Source organism: Podarcis melisellensis (assembly GCF_964234715.1).
Source record: "Podarcis melisellensis genome assembly, chromosome: 7".
In the NCBI taxonomy this organism is placed as follows: Eukaryota; Metazoa; Chordata; class Lepidosauria; order Squamata; family Lacertidae; genus Podarcis; species Podarcis melisellensis.
In genome coordinates, this window is record NC_138539.1 from 45363113 (window position 1) to 45376576 (window position 13464).

At 42.8% G+C, this 13464-nt stretch overlaps 1 protein-coding gene across 2 annotated transcripts in view; it reads right to left on the minus strand.

The window, feature by feature from the left end:
- GREB1L (GREB1 like retinoic acid receptor coactivator) overlaps nt 1-13464 on the minus strand; it is a 155461-nt gene that overhangs the window by 40316 nt on the left and 101681 nt on the right. For both annotated transcript variants that reach the window (XM_081917987.1, XM_081917988.1), the window contains 4 exons: nt 8740-8871; nt 6399-6536; nt 5014-5166; nt 2750-2887 (listed from right to left, as the gene is read on the minus strand). In XM_081917987.1, coding sequence (XP_081774113.1) covers nt 2750-2887; nt 5014-5166; nt 6399-6536; nt 8740-8871 — 561 coding nt within the window. The remainder of the gene's footprint in view (nt 1-2749; nt 2888-5013; nt 5167-6398; nt 6537-8739; nt 8872-13464) is intronic.

The window sequence follows — 13464 nt, forward strand, 5'->3', positions numbered from 1 at the left end:
CACCTTATATGCCAGCATATGTGAGGAAGCCCCTCAGTGCAGCTTTGAGAAGGTGCAGTTTAACCTTTTCGCAGCTGTCTCCCACCCCTGCAATATGAGGGAAGGCCTTAAACTCAGACATGTTGGCATCCATCTGTCATGAGAGGCAATGGAATGAATGCGCCTCTGGGGGTGAAGTCAAATCATGGCATTAGCAGAACCAAAGCGATCTCCTTGGGGAGCAAGCCTGGGCAGTGTGTCTGGAGGTTCTGGGCTGCCCAGATGAGAAGACCCCAGTCTCAGCCTTACTGAGACTGGTCAGGCCCAACACAACTGAAGGTTTGCCTCATTTAAAAGGTAAAGGAAAGGGACCCCTGACAGTTAAGTCCAGTCACAGACGACTCTGGGGTTGCGGTGCTCATCTCACTTTACAGGCCGAGGGAGCCGGCGTTTGTACACAGACCGTTTTTCCGGATCATGTGGCCAGCATGACTAAGCCGCTTCTGGCGAACCAGAGCAGCGCATGGAAACTCCGTTTTCCTTCCCGCTGGAGCGGTACCTATTTATCTACTTGCACTTTTTGGGGTGCTTTTGAACTGCTAGGTTGGCAGGAGCAGGGACCAAGCAACGGGAGCTCACCCCGTCGCGGGGATTCAAACTTCTGATCGGCAAGCCCAAGAGGCTCAGTGGTTTAGACCACAGCACCACCCGCATCCCTGCCTCATTTTAAAACATGAGTTAAAATATTCTAACAGCAGTATTGGTACTGTTCTGTTGGTTACTATTTCTATGCCCAAGTCTGGAATCCTAGCTCCATAAACTTCCCATGCTAACAGTAGAGCTCAGTCTAAGGGGTCACGACACACCCAGAAGGCCTCAAGCTCAGTGGCAGAACCCATGATTTCTCTGTACAAGGTCCCAGATTTGATCCCCAGCATCCCCAGATATGTTCAACACTGAGCTAGATGTAATGATTTGATTCACTGTGGGACAATTTCCTATAATCCTATGCCACACCTAATTCTTTTTTAGAATATTTTTTTCTTGGTGCAGAGTGTGCTTCTTTGGTCCGTTAATGGCCATAATTTTTGACATAGGGTACGCCTTTATTCCTGTACGCATGTTGTGACTATTTTGCTCAAGGAAAACACCGCATTCCTCAGCTGAAAGCTGGAATGGCAAGTTTCAGACAAAGTTTAGGCAGCCCTCAGGTGCTTACTTATAGCCTCCTCCAGTGTTGGCAAGTTTCTATAGTTCTCTTTGCACTCTACAGGGCCAAGTCAACATCAATGGCTTGCCAATAAGTGTTCCAGCCTAACAGGGGCTGCCCGTGTCTGCCATTGAATGTCTTAAAGTGAAACCCCACAGGCAAGAAGCAAGCAACTGGTTTGTCCACTTGGCTCTTAAAGAAAATAAGTAACTAGAGGAAATTTTTATCTTCGCCCTCACCCAATTTAGCAATGAAACTGACTAAACACAGAAGCTGCCAGCCAGGTTCTGCTTGCAACCAAGGACCCTAGCCTTGGAAGAGCTCCCGCCACTTCATGGGAGACGTTTGCTTGGGCAATGACCAAGCAATGTTTGCTCAGGCATACTGCCAGGGGAAAATCAGTTATAATGAGGTGCTCCCTCTCTAGCTTGCAAAACCCAGAAGCAGAGCTCTGATCAAGGATATCAGTGGGAATGTGATGCAGGATGCATGCAACAGAATGCCAGAAAAAAACAGTTGGCATGGACACACTTTTAAGATGTTTAACAAGTGAGAAACCTAGACATAATTTTGAACAACCTAATTCACAACTGCAAAAGAGAAAGAAAAAACCACCACCAGAAAAATAACAGGGCCATTAAACTAATCACATTTAAAAGGACTACATTTCCCCTGAAGTAAAGAGGGGAGGGGAGGGATGCGAGTGAGCCGAAGACACTTTGCAGTTGACATTTCCAAATTAAATAATACAACAAAGTGGGCCCAATAGGGTCACATGCACAATGTATAAAGTACATGGCTTCCACTGAAGAATTCTAGGGAACGTAATTAACCTTACGCATAACTACAATTTACAGCACCCTTAAAAACTGCAGTTCCAAGGATTCTTTGTAGGAAGCCATATGCTTTAAATGTATGGCATGAATGTAAAAGGTCTTATACTTAAACTCTTAATGGCAGTCATCTACATTTAACTAGGCCACATCCTATAAGAGGGAGCGGGAATATTTTATACAAGTACACTTTTTAAAAAATATTAATTGTTTCATTTAGTTGTTTTCTATTTTTTCATTTAGCAAATTAAGGTTTGAAGATATAGGCATCAAAAAGAGTTGGGTTGAAGACAGTTCCTCTTTTGATTCTTACGTTGCAGCTTAATGCTGCTTTTCAATGATTAAATTCTCTGCTAATTAAAGCACAGTTCTAATGTCAAGGATAAATTATCTCACAGGCTGCGCAAAGAGCTTATTTCCTTTAGTTCCTCACTCAAGAGCCAAATATGACGCACAGATAGCCTCTTTCATGTTAGGCTTCAGCAATGGGTTTCAAATGATAAAACATTCTTCAGTTAACACAGAACATCCCTGGGATGACACATTTGGAATGTTTGGAAATGGCCTGGCTGCTCTCCAGCAAGAAAAAGGAGCGAACTGGATTCTTACTGTGTTTCACAGATGAATAGCTGCAATATTTAGATTTCAAAAGTGTTTTTTTTTTAATAAACAAAAAACAAACCCAAAACACAACATCAGATGGTTTTATTTCATATTCTGAGCTTACCTATCAGTATTACTGGCCTGACTCCTGAGTTATTCAGCAGATTTTCAGGAACTATTACAGTCTCCCCTGCAGGGATGGGCTGAGGCTGTAAAATTCCAGTTAACATTGATTGAGGAACTGGGACTGACAAAAGAGGCTCTATAAAATACAGAAAGGGGAAAGAAAACTCCCATTACTAAAAGACTCATACTGTGATTTGGCCCTACGGACAATTTAAGGGGGAAGAAAACCCCTCCCATTTCCACTGATCATTAATCACAATAAAATTCAAAACACTCCTGCATTTCCTCTAGCAGCTATAACAAATTTAAATAAAGAACCAAATACCCTTCCTTAACTCCACCCCATAAAACAAATGACCTTTTTTCTATATATATAAAAAAGGAGTTACTGTATTGTTTGTAGCTAAGGGTGAGGGGGGAAACTAAAGGGGCCAAAGAGGAATATGCATCTTCTTACAAAGCCAGGTGCTGTTCATTGGGGCCACCTTTTACGGCTACCTGTCAGCATAAAGAAAGGATGAGAGTCCATGCTAACCTATGACCGATGACATGCTGATTAGAGAACTAAACACAGTCTGCCAATTGAACATTGGTTTACATGCTTCTGAAATCACAAACATTAAAATTAAGCTTTCATCATGAAGGAGCCGCGGTGCTTTTTAAAGTAAAAGAAGACCCCAAATGCATTTTAAGAGCTAGATATAATCCTCATCTTTTATGTAATTGTAAGGCTTCCCTCATGATCTGCAATAATCTCGAAGTTGCTCAAAGGTAAAACAAGGTTGCTGTTTTGAAGCTACACGTATCTTCCTTGATTTATACAAGGGTTTTTAATCAACCAGGAACTGGATTATTTAAAATTGATACCCTCTTAGTATGGACTACTGTTGTCCATTAACAACATAGTTCAAAGTAATTCCGCAGAAATGAGGGAGTGGCTTGAGCACAAAAGATGCCTTCTCATTTTCTCTGTGTAGCAGAATTTAAATCCCATGTGTGCCCATGATACTCAACTAAGTCCTACTCAGAGTAGACCCATTGCAATTAATGGACCTAAGTTAGCTATGTTGCTTAACTTCACTGGATCCATTCGGAGTACAACTAACACTGATTATCACCCACTATATTTCCAAACCACAAGACATGGGTTTGAAAAATACATATGTGATTTTATGTACATGTCAATTATGTGCAATCTGAATTTTAATATTCTAATAAAGAGAAGTTTCATTATAGAAATTCAGACTTTAAAATTACCAGCAAAAAATGGCACAGGGAGCACATTTCATAGATGCACATGCATACTGGTTTTTGGAGCTGCTGAGTTGTGAATGGATTTGTACGTTGTCCCTTAGGAAGAGAAGCATGGAACTTAAACCCATATTTCCATCCAGAATGTGACTGTAATGTTCTGCTATCAAAAATGCTCTTGTTAAATCTGACTGTGCTCCAGAATACATATAGGGGTTAATAATTTTAAATATACTGCAGATCAGAAAAACTCAAAAGAAAGGAATGCACAAAGTACTAATAATAAGTAGTGGCAAATGATGAGTGAATGACTGCACTGTGAACACTGGATGAGTGAACACTGGAAGGCAGGACTATGAGACAGCTGATGTGTGCAAATATGCATGTAATTTTGCATTGGATTCAAATGGAGTATTTGACTGATAAATGCATTTAGCTTTATTGATAGCCCAGTAAAGCAGTAACTACACAGAGAGGAATGCAATTTTAAAGTAATGGGCTACATCCAACTAACAAATTCATGGAATCATAGAGTTGGAAGGAACGCTGAGGGTTATCTAGTCCAAACCCCTGCAACGCAGCAATCTCAACACACAGTCCCCCATCCAATTTAAAACCATACTGGACCCTGCTTAGCTTTGCAAAGTTTTACTACTGCACAATGGAGCTAAGTTAATTGTGTCCATGGATTTCTGTGGGTCTACTCTGAATGCAAAAGACAACTGAACTTCGCCAATTATGAAGTGTTGACATTTGGGAGTAAAGTTTTCCACGTCATGGAGAAGAGGGCATGCTGACATACAGCTGGACATTGGGGGGTACCCAATTATCTCATCTAACTCAATAATGTATTTGTAAATGCATTTGAAAACACTTAGTGATGGGTTTAAGCCTTAGTGGTGGGTCACAGTGCTATTAGTTATTTTGGTGGGTCACGGTGCTATTAGTTCTTTTGGTTGCAGAGAAGTGAGACAAATCTAGTGTGGACAAAGGCACATCTTAGGATCTTGCCTGATCTCGGAAGAGGTCGAATGGCAGGAACAGGCACAACTAAGCCAGGAGGAGGAGGAGGAGGCGGCGGCGGCGGCGGAGGAGGAGCGGCTGGTGATCCAGGGGACCATCCCCGGTGTCGTTTCTTGGGGGGCCCAGAACTGGACATGGATGCTAGGTTGAAACAATGCACAAACGAAACAAAGAAGAGAGAGAGATGAGAGCTTGCGCTAATTTAAACAGAAACCCAAACAAATGTGCAACGGGAGCTTGACAATAAGTGATTTGCCCAGTAAGGTCCAGTGATCCCTTAACACTTTTAATTGCCTCAGAAATGAGCAAGTGTTCCAGTTACGGGGAACCCACAATCAGGCAAAGAGGAAAAGACAGAGCAATCCTAATTCTCACCTGGGTTTGCTCAAAGCAACAGAACCACCGCCATATATGAATGTATTTCTGGTCAGGGAAGAAGGAAGTGGAGAGTTTTTGCTCCCTTTTACAATTTTTGCTGTGTCAGCTGTAGGCTAGCGCAGCAGAGGGACCTCAAATCTTGTTCAGAAAATGAGGTGCCTTAAAAATCCAGCTGATCTTGGACTGACACACTTTGCTTCTGAAAGGCTCCCATTTCAGGGTCTTTTACTGGTTACCACTAGAAAGAACATGGTTCATGCAAATCAGCTCAAGTCTTCTGCAGGTACAGCAGGGGCTTCCACAGCACCAGTATCCAGAGGAGGGACACTTCCACACCACTCCCTCAGCATTGCAGATCAGGGATTAGGATCACCATTAATTTATTAAATTTACATCCTGCCTTCCCACTCAAAAGCAGCCCCCCATGAAAAACATACCAAAGTGATAAAACAACCAAAGCATCTACAAACACAAAAACATTTAAGAAGCAATTCCAATACAGGTGCAGACTGGGAATGATCTGAACTTTAAAGGCTTGTTGAAAAAGGAAGGCCCTCAGTAGGCACCAAAAGGACAAGCAGAGACGACGCCTGCCTAATATTTAGCAGGAGGGAATTCCAAAGGGCAGTTGCCACTTCCTGTATTGTGCTGAATGACTTCCTGATCAGGTACCATTTGGAGGCCCACTCCTGCAGAGTGCAGTGATCAGCTGGGCTTATAAGGAAAGCAACCCTCTTTTTGGATCATGCAAGGCTGGGAGGTGTGGCCACTGTAAGTGGGAGCATTGAGGGGCAGCCCAGAACATTATTACAGGCACTAAATGTCTGAAATGCCTCTTGTTTCATCCAAACAGTGTTTCTTTTGCACTCCATTCCAATATGGTGCAGCACTCTTATTCATTCAAAACTCTGATTATTTGAATGTTAACCGCAGACCCACTGAGGCTATATTGAAATAATTACAAATTCAGAGGGTTTTGTGTTGTTGCTGTTTACCTGGCTCCCCAGCCGCATTGCTAGGGCCAGGAGACATCGAGTGAGGCACAGGTCGGGAGACTGTAGAGCTTATCACATTAGTCCTTCCTCCATGGTTGTTTCCACTAGCAACATCAGTGGCACGCAGAGACAGGGGAGCTGAATGTAACAAAATACAGAGTACCCATTAGGTGACTGTTGGCAAATGAACATGCATATTGAAGAACCCAGAAAGGCTACAATAAGCTGATAAAAGCAATGCATGCACAAATTGCGCCCTATGCATTTGAAGCGTTGTGTAGGGCTTCTATATTTTCTAGCATAAACTATAAAGTTAAGAACAAAGTGGGATCAGCACAATCCTATGCAAGTCTACCTAAAAGTTAAATCCCACTCGGTTCAGTGGAGCTTACTCTCAGGTAAATCTGTTGGCAGTCCTAGTAAAAAGGCATCTGATCATTTTAGTTTGCCTTGACTAGATCCCCCAAGAATTGTTAGGTTTTTTTAAAGTGTTTTAGTCTCATTTTATGAAACGCAACTATATTTAGAGCCTTAATGACTGAAACACTATTTTCCCAGAAGGTACATTAAGTACCTGGACAAAATGCTCAGATATGAATTTGGATACACAAAAGAAATCTATGTACTAGGAAGGGGTGAAATTCATCAAGCACAGTTCTATACAGTCTTTGTTCATGTCAGAGTGCCCTGAGCAGCTAGATGCAAAAGAGGACAACGCTCCTGTACCTTTAATAGTTGCCTAGGAGGAGAAATTTTCACAAGCCCTACGTGAGATTATTTATATCCATCATTTTTATCATGGGAGGGGGGTATGTCGAAGGGGAAACAGCATGGGCATAGCCAAAGCAGCTGTCCCCTCCCGTAGATCTAGTAAAACAATATAAGTACTTAACTGACCAATCACATTGGTTCTGCTCCCACAACAAAAATCCTGGCTACACCCATGGTAGCCTTGCGTGTTTCTAGTAGGAGTAGGGCTTGATGGAGGGAGTCTGATCTCCCCACTCCTCTTTGGGATGACAGCAGTTGTTGGATGTGAAACTATGGCTTCACCTTAAATCAGAAGGTTTTCCAACCACTGAACATTTTGGAAAGAGGGGCGATCCCGACGTGCTAATATTCTTCCAGTCATAGGATTCTGGAAGGGTCCCCTATTACAAGAATTAGCAAGCCTGATTACCAACTAAAGGTAAAGGTAAAGGTACCCCTGCCCATACGGGCCAGTCGTGTCCGACTCTAGGGTTGTGCGCCCATCTGACTTAAGAGGCCGGGGGCCAGCGCTGTCCAGAGACACTTCCGGGTCACGTGGCCAGTGTGACGAAGCTACTCTGGCGAGCCAGCACCAGAGCAGCACACGGAAACGCCGTTTACCTTCCCGCTATAAAGCGGTACCTATTTATCTACTTGCACTTAGGGGTGCTTTCGAACTGCTAAGTGGGCAGGAGCTGGGACCGAAAGACGGGAGCTCACCCCGCCGCGGGGATTCGAACCGCCGACCATACGATCGGCAAGTCCTAGGCACTGAGGTTTTACCCACAGCGCCACCCGCGTCCCTGATTACCAACTACTGCAAACCAATTGTGGAAACCAGATGTTTGGGCAGTGCCCATGCTGCTTTGACTTTGTGTTTTAGTTAATTTATTATTTACTAAATGAATAAATTGGTGCACAGCACTGTTAATCTGTTGATGATGAGAGTCAGATTAACAGACTAGAACTGGGAAGACCCAGGTTCAAATTCCCATTGTGATATGAAGCTCACTAAGTGGCAGTGGGCAATTCACTATGACCTGGTTCACATATCATGCTAAACTACATTTTGATTATCTGATTCTGGTTCAGCAGCTTAGCCATGGTGTATTAACCATGAACAAACCATGTTTTTAAGTTTTTAAGTTTCTAAACATTGGCTAATGTTAACCATGGCTTAGTGTTATGTGCAAACCCGGCCACTATCTCAGCCCAACCTACATCATAGGACATGAAGATTAAAAGGGGTGATATGAAACCTTCATCTCCTTGGAGGAAATGTAAATCACTGTGATCTGTATGCAGTATATAACTATTTTTGTAAACAAATACTTAAACAGAATAAATAAAGGTCTCACACACATCAGTATGATTATTATGAAAATAATGTGTGGATAACAGCAACCTTTTAGAGAGATATCAAACATTTGATTGCATCTTGTTTCAGAAAGAAAATTGCATAGCTAATAGATCTATGTTTTGAGAAAATTAACATACAACTTTATAAATCTAGGTGAATGCAAGCTGACTCCTTTTCCTCACACAGATAACTTTATATCAGCCCTCCTGAACTCAGGGGAAGACATGTTACCTGTTGCAAATGTGTTTCCTACAAGTTGTACCGGCAAAGCAAGTGGTTTCACTATGTTCTTATTCCGAGACAAATCTTGAATTCCACTTAAATTAGCAGACGAAGAGGGTGCTGGACTGAACACTGAGGAGTCTGTCAAAGAGATTGTTGAAACTACTTTACAAAATCTACATTATCTTTGAATTTTCCTAAGATGTCACTTACATGAGCTCATTGCAAATGCTGATTATTTACAAACATATCATATACTTACCGCTTATAGCACATTCAAGGCAATTGTAAACTTATAACACATTCAAGGCATTTATATTTTTTAATACTTACTATGAAAGGGGTTTAAATCCTGGAACAGGTTACTAATGCATACTCTCATGTATTCAACTAAGGTTACTTCCAAGTAAGCAGTTTCATCTTTTACGAGACTTACATACAAGTCTGTATATTTCTACTCGAAAATAATTCCCATTGCGTTAAATGGAGTTTACTCCTAGGTAAGTGGATACAAGCCTGTAAATTAAACTCATAGAGCTTGCAAGTAGGTACACTTTCCATTTATCAGATATGCAAAGCAGAAATAAATAATGAACGGCCCAATTAAATAAAGCCAAGATCAGAACTGAGTGACTCATGATCCTATAGATTTGTTGTTGTACTTGACCATAGCATATACTAACCATCTGAAAGAAAAAAATAGATTCCAGAAACCAGAGAATTTCAGAAATAACTACCGGTATTTGCCAAAAATTACACTGGACACAGGTGTCAGATATGGTATGATATAGAGAAGGAGCACTGCCCAGGGAATGGGTGCTTATCCCACATACTTTATTCTTCAGTAGTATAGATGTTGGTGGTGTTTCAAAAGCCTCTTTGACCAGATTAGGGTAGAAGGAAAAGTTTATGCAATGCTCAAAGCTACCAGAATTCAACAACTGCTGCATAAGCACAGAAAATCAACTATGAAAGCTGAACAGAAGATAAAGAGAACCTGATTCAGGAGAGTACGCAAGATTTTCATTAGTATTTGCTAGGGCCAGTAGCTTAGCTCACCCAAGTTATTTCACCAGGTTTTGGGGACATGTACATTCCATCAAGTTCTGAACGTCAATTTAATCCCAGGATAAGATCCTTTTAGCTTCTCTTCTCTGCTGCCAGCTAGGGTTGCCATATGTATTCTTTTCTCAGGACATGTCCTCTTTTGCATGGGTATGTAAAATGAGAGTCTGCATAGCGATCCATAGTTTAAAAGTAGAAGTTGGCAAATGTGTCCTCTTTTTTGCTCTTCGAAATATGGCAACCCTATCACGCACGCACCAGATTACTAGTGGTTGTTGCTGCCTCACTTGCTGTAGGGGACATCTTGGGTCATCAAGCTCAGAATCACGAAGTTGGTTCTGGGGGACTGGGAAAGCTCCAAGTTAGAGTCCATAATTATGCTGGCCATGGAGAGGGGTCTACCACCTTCTGGCAGATATGATAAACACGCCCTTCCTTTCAACCTAGGAACTTAGGAGGGATCTTCCCAGGGTTGCACTAGATTTGGAGGCACTTGGGAAACCAAAGTTGCAGCACAACAGTGTGAGGATGATTTCACACCTAGGCAGGCTTCATTTCCAAGGCGTAGTGTCACTGCAAGAACAGTCTCCAACCCAGAGAGCCATCCTTGACTTCATGATCAATTTTAGAGGTGTATTAGTTGATACCATGGAGTTTTCTTGGCAGGGATTCTGGAGTGGCTTGCCGGTTCCTCCTCCAGGTGATCACGTTTGGTCAAAACTCTCCACTATGACCTGTTCATCTTGGGTGCCCTGCTCGGCATAGTTCATAGCTTCTCTGAGTTCTTCAAGGCCTAGACAGCATCTTGAGAAGTAGAGACATCACCTTGCCAACAAAGGTTCGTATAGTTAAAGCTATGGTTTTCCCAGTAGTGATGTATGGAAGTGAGAGCTGGACCATAAAGAAGGCTGATCGCCGAAGAATTGATGCTTTTGAATTATGGTGCTGGAGGAGACTCTTGAGAGTCCCATGGACTGCAAGAAGATCAAACCTCTCCATACTGAAGGAAATCAACCCTGAGTGCTCACTGGAAGGACAGATTGTGAAGCTGAGGCTCCAGTACTTTGGCCACCTCATGAGAAGAGAAGACTCTCTGGAGAAGACCCTGATGTTGGGAAAGATGGAGGGCTCAAGGAGAAGGGGGCGACGAGATGGTTGGATAGTGTTTTCGAGGTTACCAGCATGAGTTTGACCAAACTGCGGGAGGCAGTGGAGGACAGAGGTGCCTGGCGTTCTCTGGTCCATGGGGTCACGAAGAGTCGGACACGACTAAACGACTAAACAACAACAACAAAAAGTTGATACCAAAGGGACGTGGGTGGCGCTGTGGGTTAAACCACAGAGCCTAGGACTTGCCAATCAGAAGGTCGGTGGTTTGAATCCCCGCGATGGGGTGAGCTCCCGTTGCTCGGTCCCTGCTCCTGCCAACCTAGCAGTTCGAAAGCACATCAAAGTGCAAGTAGATAAAAAGGTACCACTCTGGTGGGAAGGTAAACGGCGTTTCCGTGCGCTGCTCTGGTTCACCAGAAGCGGCTTAGTCATGCTGGCCACATGACCCGGAAGCTGTACGCCAGCTCCCTCGGCCAATAAAGCGAGATGAGCGCCGCAACCACAGAGTCGGTCACGACTGGACCTAATGGTCAGGGGTCCTTTAGTTGATACCAAGACTCTTTCACTGGTGAAATATCCTGGCGTCCACTACTATTTTGCTAGCTACCATAGGCATCCAAAGTGTAGGAACCCCCTGCACACTGCCCCATGTGGATATAAAGCACCTCAGGCAATATCCTGTTGCCCCATTTTCTCCTTTTAAAGTAAGTGATGAGCTCAATAATGCCTAGTTATCATTCAGAAGGGTGCCCCATTAACAGCAGGTAAACTGAGACATGCTCCCATTTCACGGTGATAGCCCATAATTCTTCTCCAGTCCTCTGAGTCCTCATCGGACTCATAAGCCATCAGCAACAGAATGATTCAGTCTAATCATGATTTCCACATGGAAAGCCCTGGATAATTACGACCATCGCCATCTTAACAGAAGCGAAACAGATTACACAACATGCATTTAATTGAAGTGGACTTTTCCTTGAAAACAATGCATGCTGGATTTCACTGTGCAGATGAAGGAAAGTAAACAGGGCCTGTTTGTTTCAGCCTACATCAGCCCCAGTGAAAATAACCACTGAGAAAAAGCAGAAGGCAGAAATTAAATACCCCAGAGATAACACAACACTCTGAGAACAACCAGTGCAGTGCTGGGGAGGGGAAGAGAGGTAGAAGGGGGCTGTTTGCCAGCTGGAATAATGACGGTGAGGAATAGACACAGGAATTTAATATTATTTGCCAAAAGTCTGACTGCGCTATAAAACACTGATGCTTTTTGAGAACGATCAGTGCAGGGAAGCATGGCAAAGAAATCTGGAAGAGCACCCTCTTGCACTACCATATCTTCCAGAATCACTCAATTGTGGGCTAATATGGGGTGGATATATCCCATTCTGCTTGGAAAAACTAACAGCAGCATGACAAAGATCTACATATCATGGTTCCAGTCACCAAGGTAGCTAGAAGCTGCAATATAAGGCAAACCAGTGGTCATATTTTTTCATATACTGTACAGACTTATACAGTAGTACCTCAGGTTACATATGCTTCAGGTTACAGACTCCGCTAACCCAGAAACAGTGCTTCAGGTTAAGAACTTTGTTTCAGGATGAGAACAGAAATCATGCTCTGGCGGCACGGCAGCATCAGGAGGCCCCATTAGCTAAAGTGGTGCTTCAGGTTAAGAACAGTTTCAGGTTAAGAATGGACCTCCAGAACGAATTAAGTACTTAACCCGATGTACCACTGTATAGAGAAAGTGACTAAAACGACAACAATAATCTCTGTGGGTTAGTTATATTCAGGCAACAGTCTTAACTCTGTACCTACAAAGAAACACAACAGGAATTATGTGTAAATATAAAGCCCAATACGCAGCATTTCTAGAACAGAAGCTCTCGCCTTATTTTTCACCTCCTTGCCCTGCCCTATTTCCTTTTCTGCTATGTGTTTTAGAGTGCAAGCCTTTGGGCAGAGGCCACCTTGTTCTCAATTTCCGCATTTAGTAAATTTTAGGAGCGTTAACATATAAGTGATAAAAATAAATAAATAAGAACTACAATGTTAAAAATATACAATGCTTAGAAGTTTGTTAGAAAAACAACCCTAACACACACACTGATGGCACAAGCACTGGGTGTGAGGACCCCAAAAGAAAATGGCGGTTTTCATTTGAAAACATGAGTAAGGTATCCAGATTCAGAGACTGGATGTTTTCATAGGACTCCTGTGCATTTTATAGTTATGTAAAAGAGGCAACAGGAATAGTTTTCTTACCCCTGCATAACAAGTTGCACCTCCAGAAATCCCCAACTGTTGGAGGAAAAGGAGCCTTGTCATCTTGTACATCCTACACATAGAATCATTTGCCAACCTGGTTCCCTTCAGATGTTTTGGACAACAATTCATATCAGCCAGCAATATATCCTATCAAAAATGAAAGTTGCCAAGTGGTATTATGTGTACTCCAGCCCCTCCCCCTTCCTAACAGACTCATCTTGTGTATTTCCTAACCCCACTGGCCTTGTCTCCAATGAGCATAGTAGAATGCACCTGAAAAAGGGA